Here is a 17,959-nt window from a genome sequence, read left to right on the forward strand (position 1 = left end):
ATTTCTTTCACTTGTCCGGGAACGTAAGGTTCACGCAAAGGTCGCGAACGAGCTTGAGAAAAAGGTCTTTCGCGGCCGGAGGAAGATGTTTTATCATGGGATACCCCAACTCATCCGGTCCGGATGAGTTCCCTTTGCACGTGGCAAGCGCATGGCTCAACTCGCCTGCTAAAAAAGCTTTTTCAGTAGGCAGCCGGGGGGTCCGCGGGAATAATGGTAGTGTTGAGTGGCGGACCGCGAGTAGCGATAGTCCTCTGGAATTCGACCGGGTACTGGGAAGTTGTTACCAGGGAGGCGAAGTATTCCCCGAGAGCGTTGACAACTTGTGCAGGGGCAAAAATAGTGCGTTGCCCCGGTCGAGGTGGGTGGGGGCCGCCCTCGATTTATCACTTATAGCATTTTCCTGCCTCCAAAGTTCGGCGGAGGTCTGGAACGGGTTAATGTTGTCGTTGAAGCCTTCCCATTGCTTAGACTTCGCCTTCCTGATGATGATCTTACATTGACGACGTTTCTCTTTAGGCTTCAGGCCTAAGGGAGTGGTCGCTGCTGAGCTTCCTTAGTGCACGTAAGGCCTTGCGTCTGGCTTTAACAGCGTGGCGAGTTACCCCAGTTCAGCACCTGAATGCACGATGGCCGGAACGGCCACTGGATTGGGAGATAGCGAGAATCGTGCAGGTGAATTCTAGGAGCGACGAGGGAGGTTGGTCTACGCAGGCAGACGACCTAGCGCGCTCGTACTCCTCCCAATACGCTTCATTATATTTCCAGCGGCACCTCTTGATATTATCGGGAGGGGGAGCGCTGATGGAAATCTGCTGGCCCGGTGCTCGATGCCTCGAGTTGTGACGACGAGGAATAACTGGATCCACTGGGCGATACAGTATGCGGCTGAGAGGGACCTGCTCTTCTCGTATCGCCGGAAGTGGGTGAAGAACGGTAAATGTTGGACTTATTTCTTGCATTGGAGTGCCCGGGGAGCCCAAGATGCTCAAACAGTTAGGACGTATGATGGGAGGGCGAGATTCGTTCTGTCTAGAGGAGATTCCTGCTTAGCGCTTGATTTTTGCCATGCAAAAATCATTCCGACGGGGACGACAATCAAAGGATCTGAACAGGCTCTTTTTGGTTTCTTCGTTCACTGGATGCCGTGGTCTGTCCGGTCGTTCCGGTTGGGTCTGGACTTCCGGACTACCGACGCCCCGACAATCCAGGGCTCTCCAAATGTTCCGGTTGGGGTATAGCTTCCACGTATAGTATAGTTAGACGAAGTGATATAAAGAACAAGGGAATACTTGAAACAAAATTGACATTCTGAGGTTCATATAGGTTCGTCGTACAGTTCTTCAATTTTGTCTGTGGAGCTTTGTATTTATGACGTTGTATGTACGAACTTTCCATATCGTGTGATATCCTGCTTTCTATACGAGTCTCCAGTTAACCTTGTGAGCAAAGACGTAGGATTACCAAACCCGAGATGGCGATTTCAATTCTCAGTCCGGTCTAAGATGCTTTTTGGTGGCAAACATTCTTGACTCCCAGGGCATAATGTATCCATTGTACTTGCCATTCAACATAAAGCTAAAAAAATACTTGAAAAACAGGCTAAATTCCAGTTGGAATGTAGAACCATAGATGAAGAAAATGAAGAAGCTATCCTAGATTCTTATTTTGTTTCAAATAGTCGGGCATCTAACTTTGATTACATAAATAGTTAAGCCGTACTGCCATACTGTAGAGGTCGAAATACGTATCTGTCAAAGTTACAATCAAGTGGTGGAATTGAATGGGATAGTACGAACTCGTTTTATGGCAAGTGACCCTAAACCATTGATACACTCACCAGGCAGTATCAATGTACTGGGCTGCCTTTGCTTAAATAAGACAAGTTTCAAATGCATTTAAAAAAACAACGCCAAAATAGTAGGCCCAGTGGCGTAGCCACGGGGAGGTGGGTTTGAACATGGACCGGCTCATCTCTATATTGGAGTACCTCATCCCACCGTTCATAACGCATCGTTCAACTGCCTTTTTGCTGTCGATTGCGAAAAGACTAATGAATATTCTGTCGCCAGAATACGATGCCGATAATGAGCCGCGCACCAACCACGAAGCTGGGGAATGGAACGGATCATAAGGGGAGCTATCGCCATCATCGACATACAATGGGGAAATCCCCGATCAAAATCGGATGGTAATGAACGCAAAAGAAATGGCTAGTCACGGAAGGGACGACGGCATTACAAAAGGGAAATCCGTAAGCAATATGAGGACAGCGAGGGAATATGAAATTTTATGAAGTCGAACATAATGGAAGCATTTATGCCGCTCGTTCGTCGTTAATACGCGCGCGACACAAAAGATGATAATTTTTTATTCACGTCGGCGGCGACACGTCTCTGACTGAGAGACTATCCGGCGCCTCACTGGGTGAAGATGATCCATTTCCGTCTTGCCGACTTGGAATTCGTGTCTTGTGGAACAGTGTGTTCCAAAAAGTTCAATATAAAGCGAATAATTTAAAATTCTGCCAGGATGTGGGTAAAAATATCCTTATTTTTTTACATAGAATGTTCGAGATAACCACACAATATATTTGAATATAGGATATGTGTCATGATACATGATAAGGTATTTTACTATTAAAACCATAGCGGAATCGTTTAAACATGAAACTGTTAGACACCAACGCTCTGGATGGGATAGGTTCCATTCTTGGAGCACCCTACTATCCAATGATGACGACCAAAATTTCCCTTAAATGGTGGGGGGAAGCAATATCAGAATGTAGAAGGTTCTGAGTTTCGGTGGCGCCATGGTTGCCGTCACTATTTTACTGACTCGGTTTGTTGCTTGCTGGTCTGCTGCTATATGAAGAAAACAGCATTGGCAACGATTCAAGTGTTAAATGGAACGAAATGTTCGTCTCCGTCTGCCATCTCGCATCGCCGAGGGGTGGATTCGATCAAGTGAGATATACTTCCGGTCGCTTCCGGAGCGGTGTTATGACGGGAAATGGATGTGCTCTTGTTGTTTGAGTTACGAGCGCAAGATAGAATACATTAAATCCGCATCGATTTCTGAATAACTCAGGTCGATGCTTTGGATTACTCTGAGTCATAGTATTGTGACGAAATTTCTAATAATTCTGAACTACGGTGACGATAAAAATCCATCTTTCCACATCAGCTGCTTCATTCCAAACAATTTCCATTTCCAATGTCCCACAATTTTTGCGTGACTTCCAACCAGCCTGTTCATTCGTGTAGAAAGATATCATTCATTAAACCTGATAACCTTTAGGTGAACCCTTTTTCGCCAATTCCATTTGGCGGCACGTGTCCCGACGGAAATCACGTTTGACAATAGAACGCGGAACCCTCCGATACTACACCATTCCCGAGTCATTAACTCACCGCATTCTCGAACTGGAGCTTGGCCATGCCCATGTTGCAGCGCATTCCGAACGAAATGATGAACCCCAGACAGGTCATCAGGGCGATGGTGAAGCGGGTCGTTTTGATGCAGGGACACTCCGCCCGGACGTACTTGTCGATGTGTCGCAACGGTGGCCGTTCGATTTCCTCGAACGACATCGGCGAATCGCCTCCGCCGTCGTCCGCCGCGTACCCTTTGGTGCCGTCGCCACCAGGTACCATGCCGCCGCCGCCCATCTGGTCGTAGCCCTGCTTCGGCATTTCGAACTTCTCGAAGCGCATTCTGGAATGGAGCGAGAAGAGGATAATATTCATTGGTATTTTTTAAATTATTAAACAATGTAGCTCTATTGTTGCATTATCATGAAAAATCAAATAGAACATAATAAAAAAACAGTACAATTCTGACCTATAATCTCATAAACTATAATCATGCGATGCATTGAATGATTTTAGTGTAATGCATCGAATAAACCTTTTTTTTTTTGGGCTTTGACGTTTTTTGGAGCGAAAACGTTTTTCTGTGAGTGAGGGGCCCCATACACGCTCCGACGTGTTGTACAACTTTGACTTCACCCCCAGGAAATTTGGTTCGGTCGGTGTAAAGTCGGACCGTCGGTGGGCAAATTGTACCGTCAAACAGTCGTACAACTTGCCCACAGACGGACCGACTTTACTCCAACCGAACCAAATTTCCGGGGGGTGGAGTCAAAGTTGTACAACACGTCGGAGCGTGTATGGGGCCCCTGAGCGATTTGATTCTGCTCGAAAACACAAGCGCGATGTTCTTCTTGCTGCTTATCACACGAATCTAGAATAGAATGTGCAGCACACTTTGGCAAATTGAATTGAATTTAGTTGGGTGGATTGCTAATATGAGTGCCTTCGATAAAAGCAGTCAAACTATAGATATAATCAAACTTTAAAATACGCTGTCAAAAGCAAATTTACGGGGTCAATGAAATTTGCACCGTAATTATTTATCAGGTTTATCCAAGATCAAAAATTTAATCAAATTTCAAGTAAATAATAAGATTAATATCAGGAAAATTATATATATATATATATATATATATATATTCTTTCAATTTCATCCTAGCCATCCCTGGATCGAAACGTCGGCGATGAAATAAAATTGTCAACGCTATTATTCATGACTGATAGCCAATCCGAAAATCGAACTTGAGCAATTATTTCACTAAAAATAGCTAACAATAAATGGCTCTAGCAGCACACATGTTCCTCATTGGTTTATAAAACTGATATGTGACCAGATTGGCACGACAAATGCTGGGTAAAGCGTACCATTGGTACTTTGCGTACCTGAAGCAATAAAATAGGCCCTATTTTGCGGTCCTTAGGCGCTTACCCACCAACTCCTATCCCTACCTCCTCGTGGCGCTGGGATACGAGCAATTTTAGGGAAGATCGGGTAACCAACCCCGGTGGGAACTATGGTCGTATGCTGACAGGGACAAATCTGATCGAGTGTCTGTTCCCCATGTTAGAAGCGGCTGATAATCGTCCGAGTGCCAGCGACCCTAGTAAAGTAGCCTACCGAAGATTCTGCAGTTACCAAGAAAGGCAAAAGTGGATCAAACGGATTGATTCAACGGCAACAGACCCGGCAATGAATAAAGGACAACGATTGGAAAGTCGGATCTTGGAACGTGAGAACTTTTAATGAACCCGCACGTGTTGGGCTCCTGGCTCGTGAGTTGCAGAAGGTCTGCGTGAGTGTGGCAACAATCCAGGTAATTCGGTGGATCTGAAGAACGTGAATTCCGGGCGGTGGATCTCATACCGAACACTTCATGCGAGTACCACATCTACTATAGGGGCGGTGACAAAGCAGAACGAGGAGTTGGCTTCATGGTGATCGGGAAGCAGATGAAGCGTGTTATCCGGTAGAAGTCGATAAGCGACCAAATCTGTGTGAAGAGAATGAAGGGCAAATTCTTCAACTATCCCGACAAGAAGGTCATATCAAAATTATATCATCATATGTTATTATGTTATACAAATTTTTTATAACAAAATTTGTTAGACATATGGTGCAGGATGTTGTTAAAATATCTAAATTTCTATCAAAAAATACACTACTCGAAACAAAAAACTATCAAATTTTGTTAAAATTTTATCATAAAAATAACATATTTTGTTAGAAATTTATAACAGAATCAGATACAAAATATATTTTTTACTGTGCAGTTACAGGTCGTGATAGGTCTCCAGATAGTGATCAACATTCAGAAATATTAGTTTTTTTTCTGAACAAAAATATTTTTCATGAACATGAAACTAAGAACATTACAAATTAGACAACTTTTTCAAATTATATCAGCGTTTGTGATATATAGAACAGGAGACTTTGCTACATCTATTTTAATTGCCTACTGTTGGGCAATTCGGTATTAAGCATTTTTTAAATCTTATTATGTTAAAATCCTGTTACAACATTTGAAATATAATGGCTACTAAGAACAAAATTGTATCAAAATAAGTTATAAAGATCACAATATGTTAAATTTTTGTTAAGTTTTAGTTAGGCTCTTCTAGTCGGGATAGCCTGATCAGCATCTATGACCCAACGAACCATAAGCCTGATGACGTGAAGGATGAGTTCTATGCAGTGGCGTAGCCAGAAAATTGGTCTGGGGGGGGGGGTTTCTGAACAATTTTTTTTTCGAAAAAAAAATTTCTTCTAAAAATGTTGTCTCTGGGGGGGGTTTTATGCCCAAAACCACCCCCGTGGCTACGCCACTGGTTCTATGAGAGTGTAAAGATTGTCATCGGGGATGCAAACGCGCAGATAGGAAGAGAAAGTTTCTTCCGCCCTGTCGTACCAATAACACACCTGGCAACATCCGAGTGGAGGCACTTGCTCACAGATAGACCACGTGCTGGTCGACGGACGACATTTTTCGGATGTTATAGTTGTAAGGTTCTTCAGAGGTCCGAACATCGTCTCGGATCACTATATTGTAGTTGCAAAAAATCGGGCGCGACTTTCCAGCGTCACGAATTCACGAAACAACAGAACGATGCGTTTCTATATCCACCGCTTGTCAGTTGAAGAAGTCGCTGAACAGTACCACCAGAAGCCGGGCGAGAGGATGCCACCGGGTCTAGCAACGTCATTAAGGGAAAATATCCAATAAGCTGTGACTACAACAGCGCAGGAAGTGTTAGGCACTGCAGAGTTGGATTGATGAGGAGTGCCAGCGTGTGACGACGAAAAAATGTTGCTAGGAGTCGAATGCTAGTGGCTCGTACCCGTTCCAACAGAGAGATAGCTGATTAGATGAAGCGCAGGAGAACATGGATAGAAACGATATGCGGAGGTTTTACGCAACTGTTAGCGGCGCGTGGCATAAGACTGCGCCAGTACCCGCCATGTGCAATGACCGAGAGGGGAATTTGCTGACAGACAAGACTATGGTGGCAGCCAGGTGAAAGGAGCGCTTCGAAGATTTGTTAAACGGTGAAAATGAAGGTGTGTTAAGGAGCAGGATGGACATAGTCGGCGACGGTCAAGCTGAGTAACCACCAACGTTGGACGAGGATAAAAAGGTTCTAAACGAGCTGAAAAACAGTAAAGCTGCTGGGAAGGACGAGATCCCGCTCGAGCTTCTCAAACACGGAAGAGAGCAGCAGCATCAATCAATTCACCACATTATCCAGAAAATATAGGAGGATTAAAACCAGCCCGCGTTGAATGGCCTCATATGCCCAATCTATAAGTAAGGGCACATCCCAAGCAGCACAACTTGTTTCACTGCTGAACATTTCACTGTGTTGCAACTATTCGGAAAGAAACAATATTTGCGTATGTGCCATCAAATATAACTCTCTTGCAATCTAAAAAGCGCAAGAGGTGGAGCCTACGGAAACATCCTTCGATTTCAGTAAAATTGCAATAATGTTGCAAAATACTACAGCAGAAAAAACTGGATTCGATTTATGGATCTTGTGATTGATAGTCCTTCACTCTACCACAGCACCATTCAACACTTCGAAGGGACTGCATGTTGACTCACCATAAAAACCATACGATTATGAAGTTTTGTACTCGGGTTTTCTGCTACTTGATTGCACCATCACCGGAAAAAATGTTAGTTGTCAAAACGTTGAACGATGCTAAATTTAACATGAAGACACACTCAACTTATTTGCAACTTAATTTAAACAAACAAATAAATTTTGAAAGACGCATTGAAGTTACATGGTGAAAAATATGCAACTTGATGATTTTGTTTCGTATTTGCAACATAAAGTGCAGTATTTTTTGGTTGTTTGTTTCCAAATGTCAAACACGTACTGCATTGCAATGTTAATGAAACATTGATCACAACTCGAACGTTTTTGACATCTTGATGCAACTTTTTCGTGCTTTGATGTTTTCCCAATCCCTTTAATGAAACTGATTAGAAACAAAGTGCTTTTTGGAAGATGTTGCGTGTGCTACTTGGGATACTATAGTGTGCCAATTACAGGGATCACCCTTTTGAACTCGGCGTACAAAATCCTGTCGCGTATCCTGTTTAACAGACTGAGACCGCTTGAGGAGTCCTCCGTCGGCGAATACCAGGCAGATTTTAGGCAGATACAACTAGCAGACTCACTATCCGTTTATTGATTTCAAAGCAGCGTACGATTCAGTGAATGAAATGAGTTGTGGCAAATAATGTCCGAACATGGTTTTCCGGCGAAACTGAAACGTGCAACGCTGGATGACCCCAAATCAAGTATTCCGATTACAGACGAAGTGTCCACCTCGTTTGCGACCTAAGACAGATTGAAGCAGGGTGATGCACTTTCGAATTTATTGTTCAACACTGCACTCGAGAGCGCTATTAGGAGATCTGGCGTGCAGAGGAACGGCACTATCACAACACGGTTGCATATGCTTCGCGGACGACATCGACCGTATTGAAAAAGATCGCAGAGCTGTAATGGTGGCTTTTGTTTCACTGAAGAGGGAGACGGCGAGGATAGACTTGATCATTAACTCTTCCAAGACAAAGTACATGGTGGCAGGTAGAGATAGAGGAAGACTTAGTGGTGGTGGTGCTGAGGTAGTGCTTGATGGGGATGTGTTTGAAGTTGTTGAAGAATTTGTTTACCTTGAAACGCTTGTGACGTGTGACAATGACGTTTCCGGTGAAGTGATAAGTCTATTGCTGCTGCTTACGAATTACGTTACCAGCTTAGGTCCCGCAACATGCAGACGGAACCGAAATCAGCTCTATACAAAACTCTGATTCTACCTGTAGCCCTTTATGGACATGTAGAGTGCAGGACGTTAAAAGAGACGGACCGGAGAGCTTTCGGGGTTTTCGAGCGAAAAGTGCTGCATACAATACTCGGAGGGAAACTAGAAAATGGTGTGTGGCGCAGACGCATGAATCATGAGCTGTATCAAGTATACAAAGAAGAAAATATTGTAAATCGCATAAAATACGTGGGCTGGTCACTTAGTGCAAATGTCGGAAGACAGAATCGCGAAAACAATATTCAACAGAGAACCAGATAGGAGCCGGCGACTTCGTGAAGGCCACGAACACGCTGGCTGCACGCGGTGGAATCGGACCTGGAGACCCTGGACGTTCGAAGAAACTGGAAGAACATCGCCCAAGACCGACGATTATGGAGCTCTACAATACGCCAGGCATATGTGTATCGACGAATGGCAAATGCTGGGTAAAGCATAGCATTACATTGGTACTTCGCGTACCTGAAAGAATAAAATTGACCCCATTTTGCGGTCCTTGGCCTTTTACCCAGCATCTCCTATCCCTACCATCTCGTGGTGCTGGCCGGGATACGAGCAATTTTAGGGAAGATCGAATTTAGGGGGTTTGGTGTTAGGTCCTGCAACCTTTAAAAAACACACGCAACGAACAATCAACAAGAGAGTACGAACCGGAACCATCGGCGTGGACAACTACGACGAAAAGGGACTAGCGATCGGAAACTCGGTTTGTGGAACTGCAAATATCTCACCTTCATAGCGAGCACACGTATACTCGCCGATGTGCTCAAGGACTGTGGATTCGGCATCGTAGCGCTGCAAGAGCTTTGTTGGAAGGGATCAATGGTGCGAACGTTTAGAGGTAATCATACCATCTACCAGAGCTGCGGCAGCACACACGAGTTGGGAACAGCTTTCATAGTGATGGGCGATATGCAAAGACGCGCGATCGGGTGGCAGTCGATCAATGAGAGAAGGTTGAGGATAAAAAAAGACGGTTCTTCGACTTCAGCATAAACATCATCCATAGTCCACACTCCAGAAGCACTGATGATGATAAGGACGCATTCTACGCGCAGCTGGAACGTGAGTACGACAGCTGTCCAAGCTACGACGTCAAAATCATCATAGGAGAATTGAACGCTCAGGTTGGTCAAGAGGACGAGTTTAGACCGACTATTGGGAAGTTCAGAGCTCACCAGCTGACGAACGAAAACGGCCTGCGACTAATTGATTTCACCGCCTCCAAGAACATGGCCATTCGCAGCACCTGCTTTCTACGCAGTCTTCCGTATCGGTACATCTGGAGATCACCACTGCAGACAGAATCACAAATCGACCACGTTCTGATTGATGGACGGCACTTCTCCGACATTATCGACGTCAGGACATATCGTGGCGCTAACATCGACTCTGACCACTATCTTGTGATGGTTAAACTGCGCCCAAAACTATCCGTCATCAACAATGTTCGGTACCGACGACCGCCGCGGTACGACCTAGAGCGACTGAAGCAACCTGATGTCGCCACTGCATACGCGCAGCATCTCAAGGCAGCGTTGCCGGAAGAGGGTGAGCTCGATGGGGTCCCTTTTGAGAACTGCTAGAATACAGTCAAAGCAGCCATTAACGACTCAACGAAGAACAACGTCGGGTATATGAGGCGAAGTCGACAACTACGTCAGCTCAGCGGACAATGCCAACCAGCCCCCACCTTGAGGGAAGTTAAGGATGCCATCCAACAGCTGAAGACCAATAAAGCAGCTGGTAAGAATGGTATCGGAGCTGAGCTCTGCAAGATGTGCCCGGAAAAGCTAGCCACTTGCCTGCACAAATTGATAGACAGAACCTGGAAACTTAACAGCTACCGGAGGAGTGGAAGGAAGGAAGGAAGGAGTGGAATCTACAGGAAAGGTGATAAGCTGGAAGGTGAGAACTTTCGAGCGATCACCATCCTTAATGCCGCCTACAAAGTGATATCCCAGATCATCTTCCGACGTCTGTTACCATTAGTGAATGAGTTCGTGGGACGTTATCAAGTCGGCTTCGTTGACGGCCGCTCGACAACGGACCATAGAACTTTACTGTACGGAAAATCCTTCAAAAATGCCGTGCATACCAGGTCCCAACGCACCATATTTTCGTTGTTTTCAAGGCGGCAAAAGTCAGTATAGACCGCGTTGAGCTATGGAAAATTATAGACGAGAACAGCTTCCCTGGGAAGCTTACCAGACTGATCAAAGCAACGATGGATGGTGTGCAAAACTGTGTGAAGATTTCGGGCGAACACTCCAGTTCGTTCGAATCGCGCCGGGAACTAAGACAAGGTGATGGACTTTCGTGCCTGTTGTTCAACATTGCGCTAGAACGTGTCATGGGGAGAGCCGGGTGTAACAGCCGGGGTACGAATTTCAACAGATCCAGTCAATTTATTTGTTTCGCATGGATGACATGGACATTGTCGGCCGAACATTTGCAAAGGTGGCAGAACTGTACACCCGCCTGAAACGTATAGCAAATGATGGTGAATGCGTCAAAGACAAAGTACATGCTTGTGGGCGGAACCGAGCGCGACAGTACCCGCCTGGGAAGCAGTATTACGATAGACGGGGATACCTTCGAGGTGGTCGAGGAATTTTTCTACCTTGGATCCTTGCAAACGGCTGATAACAATGTTAGTCGTGAAATACGAAGGCGCATCATTTGTGAAAGTCGGGCCTACAACGGGCTCCAGAAGAAACTGCGGCCAAAAAAGATTCGCCACCGCACCAAATGTGTCATGTACAAGACGCTAATAAGACCGGTTGTCCTCTACGGACATGAAACATGAACAATGCTCGAGGAGGACTTGCAAGCATTCGGAGTATTCGAGAGACAAGTGCTTAGGACCATCTTTGGCGATGTGCAAGAATACGGTGTGTGGCGGCGAAGAATCAACCACGAGCTCGCCCAGCTCTACGGCGAACCCAGTATCCAGAAGGTATCTAAAGCCGGAAGGGTACGATGGGCAGGGCATGTTGCAAGAATGCCGGACAGCAACCCTGCAAAGATGGTGTTCGCTTCCGATCCGGCAGGTACGAGACGGCGTGGAGCGCAGTGAGCGAGGTGGATAGACCAGGTGCAAAACGACTTGGCGAACGTGGGGCATTCGAGGATGGAGAGATGCGGCCTCGAACCGTGTATTGTGGCTTCAAATTGTTGATTCAGTGTTATCTGTTTAGATGTAAACTAAATAAATGAATGAATGTCATACGTTCATGGGAAAATAACAAAAATTTTATTGTTTTTCAATGTCTAAAGGAACGTATTTTCCTATTAGTTGCTAAATTTTAGCGTAACTATGGATCTTGAAATTGTTTGGATTCTCTCGAACTATTTTATGGATTTATGGTAGCGTTACAAGAAAACAGGTCGTCTTTGCTGCGAAACGATTTGATGCTTGAATTCAATTCAACACGTGAAAGAATAACACCAATATCAATAATGAGCTTTTTTGTCTTTCTCATTACTCTGCTTGCTTCCAAACAACAAATCGCTTCGCAACATCAACTGCCTTTCAGCTTGGGAAGTATTCTATGCAGTCAACGTGTTGATTACATTTTAATAGTTCAGAGGCCACCTTACGAAAAGGTCTTTCACAGTGTAGCACAGTAATTTCAACACAAACTTCCAATGACGTGTGCACCATCAAATTATTAAAATGGTAAATACAATGGTTTAAGCATCGGGAAAAATAGTCAAAATTTGAATTACTCTAATGCGCGGTAAGAAGTGCTAAGAAGTATGACAAAATAAGACATAAATGGTGTGCTAATTTAATTTTTGCAGGTATATTGGGCGTTTTCATTTTATTTCGACCGCTCGGAGATGTTCTGTTCTGACCTGGTTTGGAGACGACAATCGATCGCTTATTGCATCTTCGGTCACCTCAGTGGAGTCGGAGACGATACCGGCCATAGCGATAATCATCCAGAGCCAACCCACTCGCAGAGGTAAACATGATTTTCAAATATCAAAAACCACCTACCCATATTCCTTCCCTCTTCTTAACTGTCTACAAGGGCGTGGCCATCGATCATTTTAACATTTGAGTCTCTGAAACACACTGAGAATGCTTGAACAATTCCAGTCAATCATTCAGTTGATCCTATTTGTAATTCCACTTATTCTTGTCAATCACGGAGTAAAAAACTATAGATATGATTGATGATCATGGAGGCTGAATTCCTTTTATGTTCTGGAAAAGTTACAGTTCAAAAATATTGGTAAAATTTTCATCCAGACGATTCTTTTTAAATTGGTGTGACAAATTTAATTACCAAAGGTAACATGAGACAGTTATGCGTGAAACAACAGTATATCCAATTGTATAAAATACTACAGAAGTTGATTTATGATAGCTCTAATAGTTTGAATAAAATCATTTTATTGAAAACACAGAGCACCTTCAACAAGCCGGGCACCCAAGAAAGCCACCTTTCTCTCTAACTTTTCTTGGGCAAGACGTCAAAGCCAAAAGGTTATCACCGAGTCCCGAAAGCGGGGAAGCAAATAGAAGAAAAACTAAATTAAATGAAAAAGCCCACTTAATGTCATTTCCGTGCACGCAAATTGCTTTGCATTTCCATTTCGTTCCCATTCGTGGGTTGATGGTCTGCTCTTGGTACAACATCTCAGCAGCAGTGGAAAAGTGAAAGCATCCAGTTCAAGTGCTTGCTCGGAGAATTCACGCTCGCGTCAGTCTTTACGCAAGGTTCACACTTTCCACGGATGGAAGCTGGTTCGAAAATCCTTCACTCACTCAACGGACGCGGTATTATTCACACCCGCGATACGTTCAATGGGAAGGAAATATGAATACCCATTCGTGATCTACATCCTCGACGCTCCGAACGCCCAACGCGACGGAAACAGACAAATGAATTCGATTCGCGACTCCCACCCGCCGAGATGATGAATCGTTCCGTTTATGTCGTGCTGGGGATGATTTTGTGTTAAGGCAAGGCCGTTTTGGTTCTGGTGTGGCCAAACCGTTTGGTGGTCTGACTCCTCGGCTCGGCTGGTGGTTATACTTTGCAAAATGGGGTACATCCTGTGAGTGCGTTACAGGACAGGATCTGACAGGGGGAGATGGAAATGAACGAGCACTCGACAAGACAATGTAATGTAATTGATAATTTGTCTGCCGGAATCAACGCGGGAAGGGGACTTCCATTCTGCAAGGAAGTCACTTCTAGTCTTGCTTCAGTTTTGTTGACAAGGATATGACGATGTAATGGGAGTGCTTTGAGATTTTATGCCTTGTCATAAAAAATAACGAACGAACTGGAAGCTGTAATTGATTTGATGAATGTCACCCAATAAGCATTTTTCGACCGTTCCACGAGATTTCTTTTTCGGTATATATTTTGGAGACAGTGACATAGAAAGGAAGTCCTGTTAAGCAGCATTGAATGAAGCACAAGAAAGAGCATAGTTTCTAAGAATGGGAAATGTTTTGAACTTTTTATTTTAGAAATAACTCATATACCTTTGTTTTCGCGAGACAAATGCTTGGCTGCAACATACGTTAAATGTGAAAAATACTATTCTAACATTAACTTTCTAATATAACAGTTCTATTTATGAGGCCTTGATTGTGAGGATCTAAAATCCCTTCAGATGGTTAAACGCTTAGTAGTTATGTTCTGCAATAAGCAATCGAAAATCGAAAAAAAAATCGGTGGCGCCTGTTCAGTAAACCTCAATCATGGACATCCTCTAGAAAGGCTTCTTTATATAACATTCAATCCCGGACTGTTTATATATCCGTTTCCAGCTATCGCACAGTGATGCGTCATAACTTGCTTTTCCCGAATCTCCCCTCTTTACCAAAAGCCCATAATTCACTCCTAGCGCCATAAATCCTCGGATTCCAACCATCTGAGTCGCACCACATCGCCAACCGCGCCGTTATCATCGGCAAACATAATTAAGTTACTTTTTTTTCGGTATTAATAATATTGTTTGCCAATATCCGCTTTCGAGAGTTCTATTTGTTTTCTCCGTTCGGTTCTTTGCCGGAAACTTTTCCGTCGTCTGATGGGAAGATCAAATCTCGCTTGTTTGTTCTGGCGAATAGTTTTACGACGTCTGACCGGCGACATTCGGCCTCTTAATCCATAATCGCTCTACGGAAAGATGGGGGGGGCAAAAAGTCATTTGGTGATTTTCTCAAGCTGCGGGACAAATAGGACGTGCGTTAATCTATAATGATTCGGACTTGCTTCACTTCAGAGCGATGATTGATTGCTAGCAATAGTGGATTAGACTTGTTGGAGAGGATTTGGATGTTGCAAAAGTTGAAGTTGCAATCTATGCAACGAAAGCCAGAAACTGAATCAAAAATCTAATTTCTTATAACTTTTAACTTATTAAACTAAAATAAAGTCATCATAAAAATATGTATTTATTGAAATGTCTATTGTCTATCGTAAATCGTATATGCATGCTATACATATTATGAAAGTCGTATTCATTTACTTAATCATAAAAAATATGAGGAAGGAATCGCTAATGCTAGTAAAGCAGAACTGATTACTGAACCTCGGAAAGCATACTGTAGAGGCGTAATACCGCATTAAAAACACTATGATTTAAGAGTGATTCTCAAATACTGACAGTTATAATTAGAAATTATAATTCGAAAGCTTTTGGTAAATGTAATGGACAGAAACATTCTAACAGTCTATTTATGTAACAAAATGTGGTGATTCTAAACACGATAATTACCAAACAGAATTGTTCTTGATTGAATTATTTGTGTAGCTATGTAATATACAGCATGCATTATTCTTAGGAAACGGCAAATGATTGCGTGTAACTTATTATAGAGACATAATGGAAACAACACTTACTGATACATTTTGACGTTCTAATGTGATTCTACTGATACTGACTACAGACTACAATCATGCGAAGTGCTTGTGCAATTGACACGCGTTTGGCACTATATCTACTGGTTGGTGTACGCACGTTCATCTGCAATGAAAATATGTTTGTTAGTTATGTTGGCATTACAGGCAAACTGAATTGATACAAAAATGAACTACGGAAATAGCAAACCAAGGATACATAAGTTACAATGATTAAAAGTTTGTTCGTAGTTATTGCATTCTGAACACCAAATATACATACATGGGTAATACAGAAAATCATGTGATTGTCGAACAAATATTGAGCAACATCACGCATGCCACGAAAATTGGAAGACCGCAATATATCGGACATGTAGCCAGAATGTCGTACCACAGCCCGTTTAAAATGGTTCCAGAAAGCAATCCGACGCCACAAGAAGGCGTTTTGCGGATCCTCTGTAAACTGCTTGGTTGATGACGTGCAACTATGAACTGAAGAGAAGCAGCTGGTAGAATATCAGACCTAGGGTCATCCCCAGGCCATCTGCGGGTTGTGGTGCCTGCCTAGGGTGTGGCGGGGTTTGACAGTGGGCCCGATTAAACTTCTATAAAAAGCTGCATGTATCCGCAAGTAGGCTCCGCCAAAGCGACTGTGTGCCACTTTAAGCGCACAAGCCCAAGTCCTGGTGTTAGGTGGGACGCTAAACAGCACTGACACGACGGCCCTCCGACGAGACAGGAGGTTTGTGCTGGCCCAATAAGCCGCATTTAAAAACAACCGTTACGAACGACATAGAAGATACAATCGGCAACGACCTAGGCGACGAATAGAGGATCACGATTGGAAGCTTGGAACATGGAACTGCAAGTCGCTAGGTTTCGCAGGTTGCGACAGGAAGATCTACGATGAATTACATCCTCGCAACTTCGACGTCGTAGCGTTGCAGGAAATCTGCTGGTCTGCTGGGCAGGACAGAAAGTGTGGAAAAGCGAGCATCGATCGGATACCTACTACCAAAGCTGTGGCACCATCAACGAGCTGGGAACCGGCTTCATTGTGCTGGGAAAGACGCCCCAAGGCGTGATTGACTGGCAGCCAATCAACGCAATGATGTCCAAGCTGAGGATAAAAGGCCGATTCTTCAACTATATCATCAACGTGCACTGCCCACACGAAGGGCGACCCGACGACGAGAAAGCACAGCTGGAGCAGACATACGATGGATGCCCACTGCGGGACGTCAAAATCGTCATCGGCGACATGAATGTTCAGGTAGGGAGGGAGGAAATGTATAGACCGGTCATCGGACCGGATGGTCTGCATACCGTATCGAACGACAAAGGGCAACGATGCATAAACTTTGCAGTCTCCCGCGGAATGGTAATCTGAAGCACTTTCTTCCCCCGCAAGAATATTCACAAGGCCACATGGAAATCACCTAATCAAGTAACGGAAAACCAAATCGACCACGTTCTAATCGACGGTAAATTCTTCTCCGACATCACGAACGACCGCACTTACCGCAGTGCGAATATTGAATCCGACCACTACCTCGTTGCAGTATGCCTGCGCTCAAAACTCTCGACGGTGTACAACACGCGTCGAAGTCGGACGCCGCGGCGTATTATTGGGCGGCTACAAGACGGTAGACTAGCCCAAGGATACGCGTAGCAGATGGAAGTGGCACTCCCAACGGAAAAGCAGCTAGGCGCAGCGTCTCTTGAAGATGGCTGGAGAGATTCACCATAAGTGGCACCGCTACCGCTGCACTTGGCATGGTGCCCCCGGATCAGATAAACGACTGGTATGACGGCGAATGTGAGCAGTTAGTGGAAGAGAAGAATGCAGCATGGGCGAGATTGCTGCAACACCGCACAAGACGAACGAGACACGATATAAACGGGCGCGGAACAGACAAAATCGGTTTTCCGGAAGAAAAAGCGCCAGCAGGAAGATCGAGACAAGAAGAGCCGGAGCAACTGTACCACGCTAATAACACATGACAGTTCTATGAGAAGTTGAACCGTTCCGTTGGACCCTCCGCAGACTGCGTGGTGCAAGGACATAAACGGGAACCTTCTTACGAACGAGCGTGAGGTGATCCAAAGGTGGCGGCAGAACTACGAAGAACACCTGAATGGCAATGTGGTAGACGAAGATGGCGGTATGGTGATGGGCCTGGGAGAACGCGCGCAGGACATTTTACCGGCTCCGGATCTCCAGGAAATCCAGGAGGAGATTGGCCGGCTGAAGTACAACAAAGCCCCTGGGGTTGACCAACTACCAGGAGAGCTATTTAAACACGGTGGTGAGGCACTGGCTAGAGCGCTGCACTGGGTCATTACCAAGATTTGGGAGGAGGAAGTTTTGCCGC

General features: G+C 44.6%; 1 protein-coding gene across 1 annotated transcript in view; it reads right to left on the reverse strand.

Annotated features, from left to right (window-relative positions):
• The window catches only part of LOC134209732 (vesicular glutamate transporter 1-like), a 150,151-nt gene that overhangs the window by 18,110 nt on the left and 114,082 nt on the right, over positions 1 to 17,959 (reverse strand). Inside the window, exon 2 of the mRNA XM_062685742.1 lies at positions 3,414 to 3,717. Coding sequence (XP_062541726.1) covers positions 3,414 to 3,717 — 304 coding nt within the window. The remainder of the gene's footprint in view (positions 1 to 3,413; positions 3,718 to 17,959) is intronic.

Source organism: Armigeres subalbatus, chromosome 2, assembly GCF_024139115.2.
Source record: "Armigeres subalbatus isolate Guangzhou_Male chromosome 2, GZ_Asu_2, whole genome shotgun sequence".
NCBI classification, from domain to species: Eukaryota; Metazoa; Arthropoda; class Insecta; order Diptera; family Culicidae; genus Armigeres; species Armigeres subalbatus.